The sequence below is a fragment of the Orussus abietinus genome, unplaced genomic scaffold (assembly GCF_000612105.2).
Source record: "Orussus abietinus isolate OABI.00-Male unplaced genomic scaffold, Oabi_2.0 scaffold11, whole genome shotgun sequence".
Taxonomy (NCBI): domain Eukaryota; kingdom Metazoa; phylum Arthropoda; class Insecta; order Hymenoptera; family Orussidae; genus Orussus; species Orussus abietinus.
This window is the reverse complement of record NW_019396016.1, coordinates 1,580,474-1,601,826: the sequence shown is the minus strand read 5'-3', so window position 1 is coordinate 1,601,826 and position 21,353 is coordinate 1,580,474. Positions and strand designations below refer to the sequence as shown.

Below are 21,353 nucleotides of genomic sequence, written 5' to 3'. Positions count from 1 at the left end.
ACAAGAAAAGCACCGTACGTACGGACCGACGTGCGCGGATAATCAAAGACTTTGATCCTCCGATGGCGGAAAATCTCAGACCGAGCGTTCCGATAGATAGCGAGGTCTGCGATTTTTCCCGATCAAGATTCGAGACTCGCAGAAAACGAATCCCGCGAAGCGATGGATCGAGGATCGCTTCTTCGAGTACCTCGACGTCTCGTCGTAGTTTCTACGGAGGCTCAAATCGATCCTCGCGTCGCCAAAAGTCTCGAATCGAAACCTACTGTGCTGTCGAGTGCCATACATAGCGTTTGATATTATCCTCTAGTTCGTTTACATAAAATCTTTGGTACACACCCGAGTAAACGTGTTTATCCGAGTACATAGACTGCACGAAATATATTATCTATGTATGTTATTCAAGCGTCTCATTTCTGCATGCAGATTAGTAGGCGTGGTTCGAGGCAACTTCCAGTTCAGCGCTGAATTTTAATCACGAGGAAAATAGTACTCCGTCCTTGCGATACTTGGGTTAGGTTCTAACGGCATCCACTTTATTCCGCCTCGTTTCCTTCTAGACAAGTGCAAGAATCGAGAACCGTCGAGGTCTGGCTCGAGATGCATGCGTGGTCGAAGGAAGATGATCGAGCCAGAAGATCGGGGCCGAGAACGGTGACGATGAGCGAGTTGAAGGAGTCCTGGACCCTCACAGTTTGTATTTGGCGGCCCTGGTGATGGGGAACTTGTCGCCGGTACAGACGCCCCTGAAGTCGTCCAAGGAGATGTCGTAGATCGCCACGCCACCCAGACCCTTGGCCTTGGCGTAAGACGCCTTGTTGCCCGCGGTGTCGGGGTCCTCGTAGCCAACCCAGATCCCATCTGCGCTGGTCTCCTCGTTGTATGGCTGATAAGCGTAGGAACCGTACTTTTTGGAGGGATCGCCGACCCGTCGCAGCCGTCCAACCGCGTGCTCGGTCAGGCGAGAGCAGACTTCGGCATATGAAAGGAGGCCAGGAGTCGCCGTGTGGGGTCCTTCGGCACCTGGTCCATCGGTCTCTATCGGGGGTACTCCGGAGATCTGACTATCGGATGTCAACTTCCACGTGCGAGCGAACGCGGGGATGCCGATGATCACCTTGGTCCCTGGAGTTCCGCGCTCCAGCCAGTACCTGAGGAACGGTTTCCGGTGATTTTCTTGACTGGTCTAGAGACAATGACAGCAAGACTCACCTGACACTGGAGTCGATGTTGTCCTGAGGGACGCGCCCGTAGCTCTCGTAGATGGGTGCAGGGTAGTCCGCTTCCTTGGGGTTGCGCTCCGGGGTCTTCTGGTCGAAGGCCAGGATGTGGACGGCGTCCAGGTTCGGGGCGATCAGTCTTGCGTCGTAATATACTGAGGAGGAAACGTGGAGATGAGAGGCGTTTCGGGATCTAGAGTCTTTCTGGAAGACAGGGATGACCCACCACTGGCGTTCACGTGCGGCAGGATCGACAGGGTCACGGCCTTGTTCTTGGGCCGGAGCTGAGCCTTCAAGTCTCGGACCAGGATGGTGAACCCGTCGCGGTGCTCCTCCTCCTTGTCGTCCTTAAACTTCCCATAGCCGAAGGTCTTCTTGATGCCGTGCCACAGGGAGCCGAAGGTGCCGCGGTTCTTCTTCACCTTGACCTCCGGGAATTGCCAGGCGAGGTCCACCCCGTCGAAGTCGTAGTCATTAAAGAGGCGATTCACCGAGTTGATGAATTTCGTTCGCGCCTCGCTGGTCTCGAGCTGTCGGATTTATTTGTCGTCTTAGAATCTCGACTTCTTATTTTAATTAATTAGTACGTATTGAATTAATTTGCTTACCACGGTGAGGTACTTGTGAGTGTCCTCGTAGGGGTCCGCGTTACCTCCGATTCCAAGGTAGACCTTCAGGTCGGGGAAGGACCTCTTCAGCTGAGTTACCAGTCTGTAAAAGGCGTACCCTGCCCCGGTGTCCAAACTCGGATTTAGGGGCACCACCTCGAAGTCGTTAGCGTTTATGCCGGCGAATCCGTAAATCAGATGCGTACACAGCGACAAGGCTGGGCGAAGGTCGTCCACTTGGAATTTGCCAGGACCTTGAATCACGCAGGATAAATGGTACTAACGATTATGCTTGAATTTCTCGACCCCTCCGGCTGACGCTAGTCGACCTTTCGCTTTCACTGAAATCCTCCTCGAGGCTGTCGAGACGTTTTCGCTCGATAAATCGGGAAAGCTCGCGTGACGTCGGTTCGCAGCGGAATATGCTCCCACGTTTGATTTATAATCCCGAAACGGGTCTTTCCGTTAGAAGAAGTCCTGCCTTTACCTGATCTCTCGAAGGACGTTGAATTCCAATAGCAGACCACCTTGTTGTGCTCGTGAGGATCCGCGGACAACACCGCGTGCTCCCCGCACAGGAACAGCACGACGGCGATAAACGGTAAGGTCTTCATCTTGTGTTCTAAAACGAATCAAGAGGGTGAATCAAGGGTGATCTCTCGTCCGTATCCTCTCGCGAGAAAAATTTCCTTCCTCCCTAGTAAACGTAATTATTTTCATCATTCCGCGATGAGCTTACCGGAGACAAAATACATTGGAATATCGCGCGGAATATTCCAAGATAAATACCATGTAAATATGATTTTAATGAATTTTTAGGAACGCGACGTTCTCGGGGACCGAGATAAGGGTCGCGGTCGAAACCGATCGCGTTATCGCTACGACGTTAATGGGGAGGCGTATTTCCTGGACGTGATTTTATGTGGCAGTCTCGATGCTTTCCGGTGAACTACTCGAGTGACTTTTCCATTCACACTCCCGAAGGACCGACTTACCTCGCAGCAAGAGTCAGACTGTCCGAAAGGTTCGGACTCCCGGGGACTTTGATACTTCGTCTTGTTTTTCTGCACCAGTGGTGGGGCTTGCACGAATTACGTCACCGGTCTTGAAGAAAGAGCGTTTCATCGTCGTCTCGTCGGAACCGCGGCGTGTACTTCCCAGAAACCGCGCCCGAGAGGAAATATGTATCTCGGATTCGATATCCTCCTTTGACCCGGTGAGCCCTCGACGACTCGATCGATTTCTTAGGGAAACGTGGGGCGAGCAATTTCTCGAAAAAGAGGATGATCTCACAGGAGAAAAGACCCCATCGTTCCTTCGTCGCCCAAGACATTCAATATAAATACCTCTAAAATATGCCTGCAGAAAAAAAAAAATTTGGCCGACTCAAAAAATTATTTACATTAACGATATCATTTTTCTTCTCGACCAAATAATTGTCTCTTGCAATTGTATATCATTCGGGCAACGATTTATACTTGTTTCGGTCAATTAATCTTTTTTCTCAGGGCGAGTACTTTTCGGAGCGCAATGAGCGGCCCCGAGAATTCCAGTTTCCTAATGTTTGCGTTTTTACTTCTGAGAAAGCGAAACTCGATATTGACACGAGTTCTAGTCATATGTTGGCATTTCTCAAGGCGCTCCAAGATGGAGGAAGTGGTCCTGGAAGGAGAAATTTCCTTCGTGCATGACTCGCGGCACAACATTTCGAGGAGCTCGATACGTGTCAAGGTACATCGTTCGGCCTGAGAGGATATCGCGACTCTGCCAAGGTGCGCGAAAACGTCCCGCGACACCTTGAGACCGAATTAAAATTCTCCCCGTGGCTTGGAGGCAGCTGGAATACGCCGGTGATATTTTTCCTCATGGAGTCCGTGGGATACGAGCCTTGCGAATCGCTTTGCACGCGATACGCGCAATCGTCGGAAAATCATCGTTACAGGCAAACCAAGTCGGAAACGTCCTTCGCCGGAAGATCGATCAAGAATCGGAATCGACGGCGACCCTCGCCGTGACCATCTCGCCCAATCACGGTCGTCGGATCTATCGTAGATTCGCCGACGTATCTCGATTAATCACCCTTCCCTCCCCCCTGGATTTACGCGAATTCCCGGACCTCTCGTTGCCGAGATCGGATCGAGCTCGTTGGACCGATTCGAGATCTCGGATATCTCGGGCCGCGTGTCGCTTATCTCTCGTACCGCCTTTCCTTTTTCATAACTCTATCAAAGGATACGTTCAAGGTCCGGTGATCATCGAGGAGAACTCGATCGAGAAACAAACGCTGGCCGAGGCGAAGGGAAGAGCATCGAGCACGCGGCGATTGCTCGAATTAGTCAATGTACGAGGTCAAGAAGGAGAGGAGCAGCAACGAGATGATTTCGAGTTCCGTCCGAGCGACGAGGTCGCAGAGGTGAGGCTCGACAAGAGTGACAAAAATGTCCGACTCAATTGTGAAATTCTTTTCAGCCCGAATTTGACCGTCGATCGTCGCCTTAAGGGTCTTCCGATACGACTCGATGCCTCTTATCGGTACATCCTCCGAGGGGCTTAAGAGTGTTTTGCGGGTATGCGTTAATGTCGTCCCCGCCGTGATTAACGAGTAACGCTAGGAAATGAGGTCTGGACGCCGATAACCTTCGACCGAGATCAAACAGCCGGCTGTCGCTCTTCGTGGCGCGACCTCGATCCAGCAACCGCTGGAAAGCGCGATGTAGCTCTTGGTCGGTCTCGTAAATACTAGCTATTTACTTGGCCAGCGATAACCAAAATCGTATGTTGCCCAATCCGTGGACGCGTCGAACCAAATGACAACGAAACCGCTTTCGACGAGAAAATCCCCCCAAGGGCTCGTTGCACCTTGTGCGCCTTAAGGTGTATGAAAGTACACGGGTATCAAAACTGTCAACGGTTAAGTTCCCTCGTTGCGAGGATCGTTGCATCAGGAAAGGTATCCTGTGTCGTATGTCTGCCTTAGCGAGTTGCATAACTCTCGAGAGGATGTACGCTCTTACGATGGAGCAAACGTGGGAATGAGTCAGACTCATAAGCCGAGCAACAAAATATCCTCGGCCTACACGCTTCAAATTGACATCATGTACGCGGTGATCGAGAAAAAACGGCACTTTCTTCCTAGTGCGATCTTGGTTGAGTACGCTGCAAAACGACGTACCGGATGTAGTCCAAGACGAAGAGCCGTCCTTCGAGTTACCGAGCCAAAAATGATTTACGAGAAGGCAATTTATTGTTTGATCTTGTTTGCTGCCGTAAAAAGTCCCCGTGGGTCAGGAGGGGACGTCGGAGTTAAGAAATACTTGCTGCGGAATGATCACACAATGTGCCCTCGTTCTATGACCGGTACGTCGTTTATTCGATTTAAAACTGCCAAGTAGATACGCATCTCGTGGGTGGGTCATTCATCTGCGATTTCTGGAGTGATTAATTACCCCGCCAATTTTCCTCGATTAAGACGATCAAGGCATTTAATCGAATGTACCTTTACCCAAATGATCTTGTTTATTCAGGACGCTGAGTCAGCTTCGATGATAATCCCTTGTATGCATAAAGTTTAATTAAAAACGCTCGTTTTTATAGTGTAACACGAACCGGTGATAATGACATTTTACGCGTTTTATTATGAAAAAAACTTTTATGTACAATTGCATCGCCGTTATTATCCGTTCTTCCGTACATCTACGCTTGTAACAAACACTACACGACGTCTGTAAGAAACTTCTTAATTATATTTTAAGTTCTGATTGTTGCACGACTTACAAAACCACTTTACAAGTCAATAATTATCGCTACACGAAACTGAATGTAACGTAACGCGATAGAAATATTGTACAATAGCTGCTTTCCGATACTCCTGGTAGGAGTATGCTTCTGAGCTGGTTTTTAAGGATTGACCGCTTTGTACACAACCTTGTCGGAAGTCGAGCTTAAATGTCAAATTGAGTAACGGCAACGTACGTTCCATAGCTCTGTCGCATTTCGCGAGGTGATTGCTCCAATTTAAAATACATTCAAACGTTTAAATTTAATAGTAAACGGTGTGAAAAATATTTCACTCGTAATCATTTCTTTTATATCGGTGAATGTCAAAATAGAGCATTTCCGTTAAATTAAGAAATTGGATTCGCAGAATTGCCCTCGATTAAACGAATTTTCTGGAGAATTCACGCAAAACATTCAAAACCTGCTCGACGCCGCCATTTAACATTCTCATGCGACTGTATACACAGTTAGATGTCACGATTACGGTACTGGACGATAATTACCGTCTAGTAGCTTAATTGTAAGTAATCAGTGCATTTAAGTTGCAATCGTGGGTGCGCAAGAAATTTCGCACTAATATCATTTGTCATTATCGTCACGGCTTGTCATCTAGAAAAATACAGTTTATCTTACTTATTCGTTTCTTCGTGAGCCGGAATAACAACCGAGAATTTGGGGGCGATCGAGAGCACTTAATATGCAAGTGCTAAATATGTGAACTTGACTCCCTGCATCCCCTTTCAATTATCTAATAATAACAATGCTCTGGATGTTAAACATTTAAACATCGAATATCTAAATGCTCCTCTTTATTCATATTTTTTGCTCTTTGCGGTTGCGCGTTCCGGATGTTAATTATCAATCTACAAGCATCCGATTCAGAACCTATCGGTAAAAAAGTCACTCGGATAAACCCCTCTAGAATGCAGTAACTTCCAACGATACAATACTGAACAGTTACTTCAACATCAATGGAAGCACTGATAAAGCAATTTGCATGGTAATTCAAACTTGTTTACCTATATTCAGTCACGCTTTTCAGGCTTCAAATTATTGTTTGGATAGTCCAACTGATCGTCTTCGTCTGTGAAAGAAAAATAATTAAACACCTTGCATTTGGATGAATGGCTCCAAATCGTTCCTACTTTTAGGGCTTACCTTCTCCTTCATCTTCCCCTTCTATTATGTGCAGGTCATTATTTTTCGGCTGTGGTTCTTTGTAATAGTCCCCTTCGTATTGATCGTCTGCTCCATCTTGCCGTGCCTCGTCGAATCTGAAGAAAAGTTCGAGAAACGTGCATTAATTATATTTCTTCGGGCACCTTGATCGATTCTAAAAACTCGACGCATTTATTAAATGCAATAAACTCACCCTTGCAATCTTCCTAAATTATTCGGTTCTTCCCCGACTTCCTGGACACCAGGTCGGACTCTAAACCAGTGGCCATTTTCATTTCTTTCAAGTATTTGTTCTCCAACGTGTTTTCCTGCGGCTGGAGCCGGAGGAGCATCGATGTGATCATTATCCTCGGGTTTATTTTTATCCTTGTTATCGGTGTCTAAGAAATGATTTTCCGCGTACACATTTTTCGAGTTCTGAGCCGCGTCTTCTTTTTTCGGTGGCTCCTCTCTTTGCCGTTCCTCGTTCTCGTTTTTCAGATCAATGATCTTCGGTATTGGCGCAACTCCGTTGGGCAATTTTACTTTAGATATCGGTCTTAAATTATTTGCTTTCTCAGAGGCGACCGTGATCGAGTTTACGATGGTTTTAGTAGAAGACTTCGTCTTTGAAGATGCCATTGCCCTTAACTCAGAATTCGGAGTACTCTGAAAAAATTATAAATATGGTCTCAATTAATATTAAGAGCGATGCATCGGAATAAATATTTTTTCAGAAAAATTGCTTAAGCCCTAATGATCGCGACCCATTGAACATTAATGCGTGATTCTGAATTTGTTTTCTTGAACGATTCTACTTACCTAAAAAGAGCAGACTATCATTCATGTTACGAATTAGTCTAAGGGAGTAGCGAATTTCCTAGCTAATGGAACGATTACGAATTCTGCAATGTCTACAAAAGCGAGCGATGTAAGGTACACGTTCTAGGCTAATGCACCTTCTAAAGAAACATGCAGAAGGAAAGGAAAACCGTCATCAAGAGAACTTTGAAGAAGCAAACCTCTATAATTTATCATAATTACAGCCTCTACTTTCTTAGCTGTTCAAGCGCCGTTCTTCTAACACGAGCTCGGCTGAACGAAAGCTTGGCAGGTAGTTAGAGGTGCAAGGGTGCGAGTAAAAAACGCAAGCATAAAAATAACAACAGTTTATTAATATTTTAAGTAACACAGAGGAGTACAGGCACATTCAAGGCGACGTATACAACCCTTAATACATAACACGCTAGATGATTTCTTACTACTGTTCCATGTATGTCGTGTTCGAGACAAAGTCTTTCGAAGTACTACTTTTGTTAACCGATTAGGACAGGCGAGCAACTGAATTAAATCCAAACGTGTTAAAGGCCAGAAGCATGAATGACCGTGCGTTAGAATGGCAGGATTTAATTACACGTATTAATTTAATAACAATACCACTCAAATAAAATTCAAAAAGGTACAAACCGAAATCAACGCAGCGTGTTACTATCCAGAAATACTATTTCTCGATCGATAAACAGGTGTATATAGCCGGGGTGTCAAAAGTGTGATTAAGTTAACATAGTAACCATTCGACAGACACCCTTATTGTGCATGCAAGAACAATCGAATCCTTGCAAAAATGTCCACACTCGTTTATAATTCTCGTAAAGATTTTCCTCACTTGTGCATGCTTCGCTTCGAAATTCTAAAATTTACCCTAAGGGCGATAAGGCATTCGAAAAGTACGGGAAACGATCACTGAAGAATCACATCGAAACCAACATGTCTGGCAGATTTACATTAATTGACGCTAACAGGAAAGGTAGACAGAAACAATTCGACATGAAAAATTGTAGAGCCACTGCGAGTATTTATAAGGAACCAAAGCCAGCTAAAATCGCTACGATTTAAAAGTAGAACAGAGAGATGAAAGTGAAAATAAGCAAATGTAAAAGAGAAACAGATCCTCTACTCTACCTCTGCTACAACGGTTCTAAGAATCTCATATGCATAAGGGAAAATATAGCGACATACAGGATACATTGCAACCAATCGAATGTAAGGATCGTTCTTAACCGATTTTGCTAGTATTTCGACCATTGACGATTGCTATGAATCTCGACGATTCGATTTGTAGATCTAGACAGATACTTCGCTTTAATACTTTGTCCAGGACAGAAGGGAAACTCCCAATAAATTCATTTAAAAAAAGTAGCAAATTCTTCTAAAGTTCTCAAAAATATCAGAATCTTCTGCCAACAAATAAGTTTATACGCAGAATTGAAAGAAATATTAATTCACGTAATCTCTTCTCGTATATTCAGGCAAATCATCCCTTGAAGTCGTGTATTACACAGCTTCGTCAACATATAGACACGGATGATCAAAGGCAGAGCAGAGTTCATTAAAACTCTACATTCTTTATATCTTGGGGTGCTCAGATACATTTTAATTGATCTAGCTTTTCAGCTTTACTAGGATTCCCACTTGAGCATTCTTATTCTCTGAAAATATAGTCACTCTTGTTAAAACAAAGTGAGGCAATTCGGTGACACGCGAATAGAAAGCCCAGACAAATCCTTGCATCGTTCACGATTAAGAATTTGATGGGTAGCGCCTAAAGAACTCGTGGGTTGGAAGGATCCATCGATCCGTTTAGCTCGCGAGGTTTCGCAAGCGGTCCAGACTTCCTTGGAATCTGCGAAGATTTTTCCTGATCGAGAATTCGAGGAATGTTCGCGTTCCGATTTGGCGGCGGCAGTACACGCTTAGGGTGTTCGTCATCGTCTCTCTTTTTAAAGCTGCCCATATCTTCGACTTCCTTTTCGCTGTCCGCGTCGATGTCGGAAACCTTAGCCGAGAGTATATCTTTCCTATCCGCTCTCATTTGCACATCGTACGGAATCGGCAATGGTGCCTGTTGCCGTTCGTTAAGATCGTTCGCTCCGATTGGCACAATGTTGGCCCCCCTTTGGGCGAAGCCTATGTCGCTGATCTGCTCGTCTTGAAGACTCTCCTCATTCTTATCACCCAGGTTGCCCTCCCCGATCGGTTGATGGTCGCGTGGCGCTTGGAGCGGTTGGGGACTTTCCCTGATCTCACTGGGACGACTTACCTGTTGTTGAGCCGGAGACAACCCCTGAGGTGGTCCTCCCAGAGACCCGGGCTGTTCCCCGTGGTCCTGCTGCGGAGCCTGGGGACTCACTCCATTCGGGCCCGGGGACGGCGTCTTGCAGGAATTCTGGAAGAGGCCAATTCGAGTTCAGGACTCCCAGCGGTTGGCAAGCGATCGTTCCGTCGTTTAACGTTTCTCTTAAGTACCGAAATTACTTCCTACGGTCGAACGAGCATACCTTGGCTTCCTCGAGTTCTCGCTTCAACTGAAACACCTCCTTGTGCAGGTGTTGCAGCGTACCGTCGGTTCCTTCGGAGTTCTTTAAAAGTTCGTTATACTTATTCTCGAGCCCCGCTTTCTCGGTTTCGAGTTCCAAGTATTTGTTCTTCAGGTGCTCCATGGATTTGTTCTCGTCCTCCTTGGCCTTTCTGATCTGACTTCTCAGATCCTGTAACGTAGACTCCAACAGATTGGCGTTTTCCAGCGCCTGCTTCTGCCTCTTGTTACACTCGTCTTGCAGATCCTGATGCTCGGACTGCAGAATTTTATAAGTCTGCTGTAACGAGTTAAATCTCTGCATCGCCTCGATGCTGTCCTTGTCGCGCAGCGTCTTCTCGCGCGAAGCTCGCTGCTGAAGTTCCTGCTTCACGGCCGCATTCGAGCTCTTCTCCTCTGCTAGAGACTTCTCTAGCCGGACCTTGTATTCGAAGATCACTGGAAAAAGAGGTGAAAAGGTTAAGGCATCGCCGGACGACGACCGTACGGTGTAGAAACGTACCTTGAAGTTGAGCCGCCAGTGCCTCTTGCTGATGAGCGCACTCTACGTGGAGCTCCCTTAACCTGGCCATCTCCGAGGTGGCGGCGCGGTACAGGAACACGAGGAGGACGACGACCACGCCGCAACCTCCGTACACGGCCAAGCGGCCACCGCGACCTCTTCCCAGCCGAGAGCCGCTCATCTCTGCAAAAGATTCAAAATCCACCGATCAGCTGCAACTCTAGGAATATTTTACTGGGACAAAAAAATTAATTTGCAAAGTAAAAGGCACCGGATTTAAACGTCCAGCGTCGTCTCGCTACGTGATTCGACCATTACATCAATATTAAAATCAAAACGCCTCCACCGATGCGAGACTCACAATCGTTAGAGCCCTTCTCGAGCTAAAGGCAGACGAGTAGTCGAGGGTCGGAATACGATCCCCGGGAAAGCGACCTGGACCATAACGCGCTCTCTCTCCTCCCCCTTGTTTACGTCGACATTTAGCCGGAAGAGGGGGAAACGACCCCAACAAAAGGGAGAGAAAGGGAGAAAAAGAGGATACGCGCCGCCGGGAACCGAATTCCCGAGGCGGCGACGAACCTCCAGGGGAGCTACATCGGTTCGTCGAGTTGAGAACCTCGTTGCGACCTCGACGCAGGTGAAAGATGCGAGAGTCGGGAACTCTGGCCTGCGGCTTCGTTCGCTGGCGACAAGGACGAGACGAGTGTTTGCTTGCCGATAAGCTCAGAAATTGGAACGCACTTGGGCCTGAATTTCTTAAAGCAGGCTCGGCGTAATGACCCTACCAACCTGCCTAGATATTCAGTCGATACCGGACCTCTCGTTAATCGAATAGACTCCCGCGGGAAAGTAAGAAAGATGCCGAATAAAAAAAAATGCCGTAGAAAATCGGGAACTCCTAAAGTACGGATCTCTACTTGCTGCATCCGCGTAAAAAGCCGATCAGGGTGATGAGTGACGATCATCGAGCAGGTGAACGGAAGATCCGTTCCTCGCCTCTGAGAATAGACATAGAAAACGTGGGAACGTGCAGGCAAATACTCTTCCGCGACGCGTACACGGACGACCTAAATCCAATTGACGAGGGAGGCCAGGGACTCCGACATGGCGTCGGAAAATTGAAAAAACCCCATTAAATCAATTAACATTTGACCACGAAGCGAGGCGGCCTCGGACGATTCCTGCGGTCAGGTCGATTCGGGGGAAACGATCGCCGAGGTCTTGATCGGTCAGCGATAAATTCGCTAACCAAGCAGGCGCGAAAATAGAACACCTCGAGCGCGTCTCCAAGGGGACGGAGGAATTTAGGGAATTCCTCCAGTTTTTAGGCACCAGGAAATAAATCGAGTTCAACCTAAAGCCAAACATTGGCAAGGAAGCCGAGTACGTCCTCGCGCTCTCGAGATTTGCAGAGGCCTTTAAAAACGTGGGACAATGCGGGGAATATATCTCCGAGAAGATCCGCTCTCTCTTACCGATGCTTCTCCTTTCCTTGCCGCGTCACTTTTCCACCATTAGGCAGGTAAGCGAGCAACGGTAAACGACGACTCATCCACGAATCGCTCCCAGGGGATCCGTCGTCCAAAGGTTACAGACCCTCCCGAGCTGCCCTCGACCTAACCATGCTCCTCGCGGAAGGAGCGGTCCAGCAGTTCGCGTCGTCGGCCCTCGGTCCCGTCCACCTCCGCCGTCCAGGAGAACATCTGCGTGCAGCGGGGCGGCGGGTTCGAGGTTTTTAGGTTAATTTCCTCGACGACGGCAGCGCTCGCGCTTACCTCGGGGAGCCGGCAGGCGGGTCTCAGCTCCGCATCCTCGGGGACCGAGGTCGGACCGGAGTCGGGAGTCTAGGGCGACGCGGCGCGGGTGACTCCTCGTTGCGAGGGGCGTCCGTCCAGCGGAGGAGCGCGTCGGTCGACTCGCCGCGGTCGCGGGTCGAGCGGCCCGGAGAGAGGAGTCGACGAGTGCGCCGAGGACGAGAGTCGCCACCGAGTCGGCGTCGCGAGGCCCGACCAATCGGCGCCGGCGATCTCCAGGGTTGCCACCTCGCCGCGAATCCCCCCAAGCGACGGCGGCTCGCCGAAGCGGGTGCAGAGACTCGACGCGGCATTACTTAGTTTCTCTTAAGCATTTAAATATTCATTAACGGAGATCATATTTAAACGTTCGTTATCTCATGAATTTAAGTTTTATCTCAAGAATTTGGAAATTCAAGTTCCAGAAACGTAACCGAGAGCGTTATGGTAATTTAAAAATTCCCGGAGAATTTAAGAGAATTTCAGGTGACTGAGAATTTGTATTTTTAATAATTGATTACTTTTAATAAGTGATATTCACAGTGTAAATACGGAACGACGGTCGGAGGGCGTAGTTCCCCCGTGGGGCGCGCGTGGCGCGTCGGTCGCCGCCTAGGGACGCCGGCGCGGCGAGTTGGCAACAGTGCCGCCGCGGGGCACGGCTGGGCAGCCTCCCGAGCTCAGTCCGGAAAGTCGGCTGCATCGAGTCACTACGGGCCTGCTCGGCCCGCCCATCCGACCCAGCGCGCTTCCCGTCTCGCTCCCTCGGCGGTGGACGGCGGGGCCCGACGCGTCCCCTCGAGCGACTCGAGTCCGTCCTCGGCGCGGATTCGACGCGGATTCGGCGGAGTCGGACTCGGTGGCAGTGCGTAGACTCGAGCGAAGGTTCGACTCCGACCGTGGCTCGGGAGTTCGATATCGGCGGGGTGTCGGCGCACGGGCCGCGCGGTTGTGACATCGCTGTGACCGGTTGCGAGCAGTCGCGAGCGCTCGCGAGCGGCCACGTCGTCGGCGTCCGAAGGATGGCTCGCGGCGGAAGGGTCGGCTGAGTCGGCCGAGTGGCGCTTCCGCCCATAACGGACGGCGATGACAGGGACCAGCGCTCGACCGTCGACGGCAACCCAGACTCTCCGGCCGCGCGACGGCGGCCGAGACTCTGCCACGCTGGAGGCCCGAGGAGGGTTTCGCCGCCGCGAGGATGCGGTAAGTCCCTCACTCGCGCGAGCCTCCTCGACCGAGAGAGGAGGAGGAAAAATGGCACGAAACGTTCGATCGGATAACGGGGCCGCGAAAAGAGAGGAGGAAGCCCGCCGAGGCGAGGCGGAAAACGCTAAGGGTTGCGGGAATGGGCATCGAGACCCGGCAGGGTGGACGCGGAACGAAAACTAACGCCAGAGAGGGAGAGAAACGGATGTCTATCTAGGGAGCCGGCGAGAAGTAACGCGAGAAGAGGGAGGGCCGCCGCACGGCGAGAAAGAGAGAGAAAGCGTCGGTCGAGTCGAACGGAGGAAGGGCGGAAATGGGTCGAAATTTCGCTAGGGCCGCCTCGAGAACCGAACCCTGGCCGATGCTTACGCGGAGCGGACCCGCGTTACGTAGTCGCGGGACGAAATCGGGGCCGGGAAAAGTCGAGCGGCCTGCCCTCCTGCAGGGACCTTATTTCTCGAGGTCGTCCGATCGACTTACGCCCGCGAAATTCACAATTTTCTCTATGCGACTCCGCGACAATGGGACATTTTTTATGCGATAAAAATAGGGGTGAATTTGAGAACCGAGTTTGCCTGCGGGTTACGTCGAGCCGACCGCTCGACGATGAATTTAATCCTCGATCTATTCCTCCATTTTTTTTTTCCTACTTCGTTCCTTGCTTTACTCCCAGATTTTCTCCTCAATTTCCCCCCTAATTTACTCAAACCGAGGCTTCGATCGAATTTCAAATTCTCGTTGAGTTTTCTACGTGAACGGTGGCTCGAAGAAAATGGCGGCACGCCGATTTGCCCGCAAAATCGGGACCTTTGACCGACCGCCCCACTGGGCGCGGCGAAAACGACGAACCGTTAGCCCGAGTCGTTAGTTGCGGGCTCTTTTGTCGAAATTCGTGGATCGACCGACGATGACTGGGTTCAGGGGGAGAACAGGGGCAAAATGGCTGCATGGCCCTGGCTAGGCGAAAAATAAAGCGGTGTAAACCAGTGGTCAGTTGCCGGTGAAACTCGCACCTCTGTTTCACCGCTTCTTGCCGCTGCCCGTGAATCGTCTCGCTACCGACGACGCCGACCCGCGACGATTTCACCGCGGACGTAAACGCGATTAGCGTCGGGTTTATATCAAGGCTTATCGTCCCTCCCGTGTCTTTACCTTTTCGAGCCTCTCGCGGGAGGGTCGGACGAAGAGTCGATTTCCTAATTCCTTCCGTAATGGCGCATCGACGTCTCCGTGCCCTGAGAAAGAAAGATCCATTGATCCGAGGAAATATTTTCTTAATTCCAAGAATAATTATTTCGCTAAAATAAACCGAAATATAAATTGTCACGATTCGATTTCGTCGTGGCGATACATATTTCTTAGTCAACTTTCTTTTCCCGGGGCAAAATCGCAGTTCGAGTTAAATCGAAGTCGGAGACTAGGAGGACCTCGATACAGAGAAATCTCCAGGGCCGTTCCTCGCTCTCGCCTTCGCCGTGGTCGGCTGCGGGGAAATCGGCGCGGAAAGAGGGCCACTGGCTGCACCTTTTGAGGAACCGGACGAACGGTTGTCCAAACACGCGATCCCGGGGAGGACTCGTTACCGAATCCCGCGGGAACCTGGAAAGGATTCGCGTCGACGAAGGGGGATGCATTTCTCGTTTTGCGACGCTCGGGATATTCGCTTTTACGCGGGGTGAAGAAGAATGTCTCCGCATATTTTCCACCGGTAGGCGAAACGGCGGATCCTTGCAGAATCCTTGGACCGTCCCGGGAAGAATGCGTCTCTCCTATTTTTATTGAATATGGGACATTTCCTACCGAGATAAAAATATTCGACGGGATATATTAGCCGGGTGGGCGTTCGGTCGAGGGTAAAGAATCGATACGTTCCAAATCGTCGATTCATTATCTTCCTGGAACAGAGTCTGTGCATTAGCGAAACCATTATTCCCTCGTTTAACGTTGGATAACGGCCCAACGGAAATAATATTCCGCGAGGCAATCGGCCGAGAGTGCACTTCGTTTTTGAAAGAGTAGCCAGCGTTATTGCGGACAAAGTTCGGACGGGTTAGAATTTACGAATCGGAGGGAATAAGCCGTAGGCCCGGCGGTTCTCATTTTCATATCCTCCGCGCCATGGACGGTACCGGGCCGCTCGCTTAAGTTATTACCAAATAAATCACATTTGTAACAGCTGTTCTCGACAGCTGCACCGCCGACTGACAGAACGGGATGGAACCTCCTGCGAGGACGGTTCCAACTTGGTGATCCTTTCGATCCGAAGAAAATCGGATTCTCCGTAATCGCCCCCGCTCGATTTTCTTTCACACTTCAACCTCCCCAACCGACAAGCCTTGTTATCAATTTTTTTTAGCCATGATATCTTATTCCCAGGTCTCTAACGTTGGTACCCCGCGCACGAGTGATTTCCATTGGCCGGTGGCATAAAATTTCCAGGGTGCGAAGGAGCTAATTAGAACTCTCCGTGAAGAGAGATAGCCTCCTTAATACGGTACTCTGACAGTTTAGAAAAAAATATCGTGGTTAGAAATGATAAAAATCATTTAAATCGGTCCAATTCGGCTTACTGGCCTCGCGACCGACTCGCGAAATGGTAACGCCTCGGTGGGACGCTTTTCGATTTTTTTATCCAGCAAAAGGCCTTCCACTAGCGCTTCGTCGCAGTCGCACTTTCCTCGTCGAGGCGCCTTTCTGCCTTCCCGTAACGCATTTAACGCCAATGTTACGGCGAGCTCGTTTCGTAACGGTTCCGGTGCGGCCGACCTTACGCGCGCGGCACAGAAAAAAAAAAGAGAACTCGCACCGTTCGATTCTGTCGCGTTTGTTCGAAACGATGGAATTCCAGGTTTCGCTGCCGATTGGGACGAGAAAAATCACACCCGAAGAATCTCGCAGGGATTTGCCGAGGAGTCGGCAGCCTCGCGTTTCTATATTTGTTGTGTGCTACGCGACGTGCACATGAGCGATGCGTGATTGCAAAACACCGCCAAGAGGGCGGTCGGCTTGCGTCGAGATTACGGGAACGCTAACGCGACGGTGTAAACGATTATAATTAGTTTACTCTCCGAGTCGAGTTTACACCGGCCCCATGGGCGGCAAACGGCGGCTCCGACCGGTTTCACCGGCTGAGGTTCAAAGTTGAACCTTGCCCACGTAGAAACCATTCGATAGGCTCGATAAACGGTTTACACGTCGCTCGATTGAACAATTGAGCGTGCGAACTTGGACGTTCAATCCGAGCCCTTTACACCGGCGGACGGACCGCGAAACTCCCACGCTGAGGAAGAAGCGTCATTGAACCAAAGTAATATTTTATTAATTCAGAGAATAATTATTCGGCCCGAATATCCGGAAATTGTCGCAACTTCGAAGAAACGTTGCATCCATATTTATTCGAGTCTATTTCGGTCTAGTAATTATCATTTGAATTAACAAAATGTCTCTTCGGTAGCGTTCGACGGAATATTTGTCGGTGGTTAACGTCGCCTTTCTTTTCGGTTGTGCTCGTGGTCTCAAAAAAAAAAAAAAATTATTGCCATGGGTGACTCGACTCGCCTAAGCCTGGCCGAGGTTTTCGGTGCATCCGATAAGAGATATGTCCATCTCTCTGGTTCAAATATTTCACGAGCCACCGCGTGTCCTCTGTGAGTCAAAGCCGTCAAAGTATTCAAAGTCGTCCATGTCGTCTCGTCTTACAGCTTCGTCCGTACATGTGGCGGTGAGTCGCGATGTAATCACGGCAAGATGAAAATAATAAGTAATCGCTCTTCCGCGCGATAATGACGAACGATGATACCTACTGTCTCCGGTTACGTGTTCGCTTTTGCGCGGGCGAATCGATGCCGAAATAAAATGTGTGCCGCGCTTTGCTCCACCGTCCATTTCTGGAGCAACCGCGTCGAATAATATGTAAGGTCTTTTAAATCGTTAACGTCATGGCTCGTAAACCTGCGATCACCGTGTCCCGGAATAAGGCCAAAAGGAGTGCAAGTTTCTCAGATGACGATTTATCGCCTCTCGAAACGAGGTGGAAAGTGCAGCTTCGGAAGGCGACTTCTATCGGCTAACCCCGAATCGCACCGCGTCGCCGATACGTCCTCTTATCGCTCGGTATCGCTCGCCGTTACGATTGTAACTTCGAGATCGTAAGCTCCTAACAATTTCCATGCGAGTGGAGTAGGCGGCTCGGCTACGACGAGGACTTCCCGGGGTTCGAAACCTGCCCTTTCGATTCGAGCATCGGACGACCGGCGACATTATTATCTTACGTAAAAATAAATGTAAGATATACCCCGGCCTTGGTAGAACGCCGCTATGCGAGCAATCGGGAGACTTCCGAGATTCTGAACATAACACCGGAATCGTTTGATCGCAATATGGATATTTATTTTATTTTTTTCTCGCTGTGCCGGTTGGTGTCGGTCGTCTGCCGGTCGCCGTATTCGCGGAGCGTGGACAGTCGCGCGCTACTTGCTCGCTCGCGAGTCTACCCCGCGCCGGAAGCGGGAATCGACGGAATCTGGAACGCAGGTGGCAGAAAGAGAAATACGTCCCATTTCGCTGCCTCGGAGTCGAATTAGACATCTTTGGAAGGGACGTTTCATTCGAGCATCCGTCACCGGACGCCAAGCCTCCTCCGAGGCATCTCTACCCATCGCTTCCGCTTTAAGTCGGATTCCCCCGATCCGACACGTATCGGTTCGGACACGTGACGGTGTCGGATCCGACAAAACGTTCTACGTGCGTTTCAACGACACCGTCCACCCTGTACGCAGGTCGGACAGAGTGGACGGAGCCATCGAAACGCACGTTACAATATTTTGTCCGGTCGGCACCATCGCGTGTCCGGACCGATAGGTGAATCCACCATTAGTTTCGATCAGGGTCCCTGGCTACGCAAGTAACCGTGATAAGGATTCTCCAAGTACTCCCTAGGTGTACCTTCCCGTTCTAAACACCTATTCCCCCGGGTGGACGAGGCGTCGCAAGGCGGAGGACGATCCCGGCGCCTCCACTCTCGCATCCAAATCTCGAAAACCATTGCCGCGGATTTTCCTTCGAGTCGACTCGTTTCCCAGCACGTGGCGGACGTCCTCCGGTCGCTCCAGTCCCCGGAGAAGTCGAACACGTGCTCTGCCGGAAAGGTGGACGCCGAGGAGGAGGGACGTCCTTCCGGCAATCGGAGGAGCGGATTCGGCCAATTCGGAGCGGGTCGGCGCGGATCGGCGCGGGTCGACGCGATCGATGGCCGACTCTTTGTCGTCGTCGCCTTTGGCCCGGCGGGAGCCATTTCGTAGGGACACGAGGAGGGGGAGGGTTTGCCCGTGTGGGTGATGTATTCCGAGGCGCTCTGGTAGCCATTTCGGGATGCCATCCGGCTAGGGACGTTTCGTCGAATTACCCTAGGATATCCCGCTCGGATTGTAGGGAAATCTCTCGGCACGAGTCTTGCGGCAAATCGCGGCTCGATTCGCGACTTCTAATAACCTCCTCCGAAAGGCCACGAATAAACGCCTCGATAGATGGTACCGATTAGCGGATATTCAATGTTGCAAGCGTAATGGCAATTAGATAACGGGTCATTTATATGACCAACTGATACTCGCGTTAACGGTATCGCCGGTGGGCCTTAAAATTCCACGTGCGTCCGTTCGTGACAATTGCTCGATATCGATTGCTTGCTGCGAATCGTTTAAAAAATTCGATGACGCTCGATCGTCCGAGTAAAATGACGATGGAATGAAATTTGGTGAGTCTTCCTTCGTCGGGTCCTTCGTTAGGACCTACAAGTAGGTCAGGAAGCCGTCTCTGGAAAATCAAAAATAAATGACCGAGGCGTCTCAATTTTTCGACACCGTAGAAACCGTGGCCCTATCCATGTCGCATATCTCTATCATTCCAAAATCGACGATTTTAATCAAATGATTGAAATCGTCTCAACCGTGGCTCTCCATGAGATATTGCTCCAGATCGCGTACTCTACGCGTAGGTCATTTTTTCGGTTTCCTCTTCGAGCAGACGTCCTTCTTCGAGGTACTCGTCTCGAGCTCTAGATCCCGGGCAAGCCGCGCGACGAGCGAGCAAATGTCCGACGACCCGTTTCGCTCGAAATCGAATTACGCCGTCGAATCGGTCGACCACGTCGACCAGTTACGGCGGTGGAATGCAACGCCCGACATCGAGGCTCGTCGGCGTCTCGATGGTCATCGGAATGACCGATTATCTCGAAAATATCGCGGCTAGTCGTCTCGATTCTTTCTCCGGGAGGGACGGGCTCGTTCGTCGCGTCCCTCATTCTTCTCTTTGTTACGGTACTGGTGCACGTTACGATTCCATGCCACGCACTCTGGCGTAGGTGCGTTACGTGTCCCGCTTCGCTGCAAGGCGGTGCAAGGTGCCGCAGAGGCGACGGTAAGCGTCGCGATATTTCTCCGGTTAATTGGCCCGGTCACTTGCCGGGGCACGTACTCTAGACGGCAAAGCGACGTCGCTGGAGGTTCGACGAGGTCGAAAGTACAATCGAGTTTGGCGGGACCGCGAGGGACGTCGATGCGCGGGAGGCGATCCGATCGAGCGCCCGTCGCGCCGATCTCGAGGTCTCGTTATCCGGCGCGAAACGGCGGTGATAAGGAAGGAAGAGCGAGCCCGCGAGCCACGCGACGTCTCGCTTCATAAAGAGGAAAGATGGCGGCCACCGCGCGCGCCAACTCGCATCCATCGAGCAGCGAAAGCTCGTCGAGCCGAGCCGGGCCGAGTCGAGCCGAGCCGAGCCGAGCCGAGGCGCGAGCGGACCGAGAGCTCGACGAGCCGCTTCGATCGCGGACCACCCGAGACCCTCGGTGCCGTTTCCGCGGCCAAGTGGACGAGGGTATCGCGCGGAAAACCGGGATCGACTGGAGATCGCGACATCCGGCAAATCGTCGCGTTCACCTCGATCATGCCATTTTTCTCGATCGCCTCGTTTGCTAGATCGCGCCATTGGGCCCGATCGCGCTCTTTGTCGAACTCGTCGGGACGGTTTCCGGTTTTCCGCTCTCCGGATCCGGTATCGCCCTCCCCACGGTCTCGTTACGCGCGCGGAGAGGACCCTGGCCTGGAACGGCCGGTTATCACTTGCCGACTGTCAACCGTTCTCGAGGCCGGCTTGAAAAAAAGGGGGTAACGTTGCGGCAGTCCTCCTCTTTGCCTGCCCTTTCTCGGCCCCGTGTTCCGATTATTTTCGAGCCCTTCCCTCCTCGGGAGCAAGAGATACGAAACGACCAAAAATCGACGCAACGGGGAGGGGAAACCCTTCTAGTGAAATTGCTCCTCATTTTTGACCTCCTTTTAACGTCTCTTCGGAATGTTCCTTTTTCTCGATTTACGGGCAGATTTTCAAACTCGACTCGAGACTCGACTCGGAAACCTTCAAGACGTTACCTTCTCGACGGACTCCTTCGTCAGCGATGCACCGACGATCGTTAACCCCTCTCGATCCAATTACCGCTCTTTCCTCCGTTCCGCGCCTCGGCGAAACACGGTGTTCGGGTAATCCGGTGAGAGCGGTAGGCTTCTCTCTTTTGCTTTTTTCCAGGTTACGTCTCCCGTCCTCTCTCTCTTTCTATCCCGCGAGGGATGCGGACCGTCGCGTCCTCTCATCTCCCTCGCACTCCACGTTTTTTCTAACACTTTCTCTCCCTCTCTCCCGCGAGGGATGCGGACCGTCGC

General features: G+C 50.6%; 3 protein-coding genes and 1 long non-coding RNA gene across 9 annotated transcripts in view; 2 read left to right on the top strand and 2 right to left on the bottom strand.

Annotated features, from left to right (window-relative positions):
* Positions 1-500: 500 nt before the first annotated feature.
* On the bottom strand, positions 501-2,976 carry LOC105704071 (chitinase-like protein Idgf4). Of its 2 annotated transcripts, none has more exons than XM_012432961.2 (6): positions 2,824-2,976; positions 2,316-2,450; positions 1,829-2,082; positions 1,447-1,750; positions 1,213-1,375; positions 501-1,151 (listed from the first exon to the last, which is right to left on the bottom strand). In XM_012432961.2, exons 2-6 carry the CDS (start codon positions 2,440-2,442, stop codon positions 689-691), a joined length of 1,311 nt encoding a protein of 436 aa, XP_012288384.1. In that variant the 5' UTR covers positions 2,443-2,450; positions 2,824-2,976; the 3' UTR covers positions 501-688. The 2 variants fall into 2 exon arrangements, with proteins under 2 accessions (XP_012288384.1, XP_012288383.1); XM_012432960.2 differs by lacking the exon at positions 2,824-2,976 and adding an exon at positions 2,568-2,713.
* Positions 2,977-3,573: 597 nt separating this feature from the next.
* LOC105704074 lies at positions 3,574-5,586 on the top strand. Its single transcript, XR_001104415.1, has 2 exons — positions 3,574-4,241; positions 4,298-5,586. It is a non-coding gene; the product is annotated as an uncharacterized LOC105704074 (long non-coding RNA).
* On the bottom strand, positions 5,444-12,620 carry LOC105704070 (Golgi integral membrane protein 4). 3 transcript variants are annotated; one of them, XM_012432958.2, is made up of 8 exons: positions 12,120-12,620; positions 10,642-10,824; positions 10,102-10,577; positions 9,864-9,989; positions 6,978-7,432; positions 6,764-6,879; positions 6,625-6,689; positions 5,444-6,214 (listed from the first exon to the last, which is right to left on the bottom strand). In XM_012432958.2, the coding sequence occupies exons 2-7, from the start codon at positions 10,820-10,822 to the stop codon at positions 6,631-6,633; spliced, it is 1,413 nt and encodes a 470-aa protein (XP_012288381.1). In that variant the 5' UTR covers positions 10,823-10,824; positions 12,120-12,620; the 3' UTR covers positions 5,444-6,214; positions 6,625-6,630. The 3 variants fall into 3 exon arrangements, with proteins under 3 accessions (XP_012288381.1, XP_012288380.1, XP_012288382.1); XM_012432957.2 differs by having other exon boundaries at positions 5,444-6,689; positions 12,120-12,347; positions 12,420-12,620; XM_012432959.2 differs by having other exon boundaries at positions 5,444-6,689; positions 12,420-12,620.
* A 524-nt stretch (positions 12,621-13,144) lies between these two features.
* Positions 13,145-21,353, top strand: part of LOC105704047 (microtubule-associated protein futsch) — a 29,185-nt gene continuing 20,976 nt past the window's right edge. For all 3 annotated transcript variants that reach the window (XM_012432923.1, XM_012432922.1, XM_012432921.1), the window contains exon 1: positions 13,145-13,640. The gene's annotated coding sequence lies outside the window, so the exon portion shown is untranslated. The remainder of the gene's footprint in view (positions 13,641-21,353) is intronic.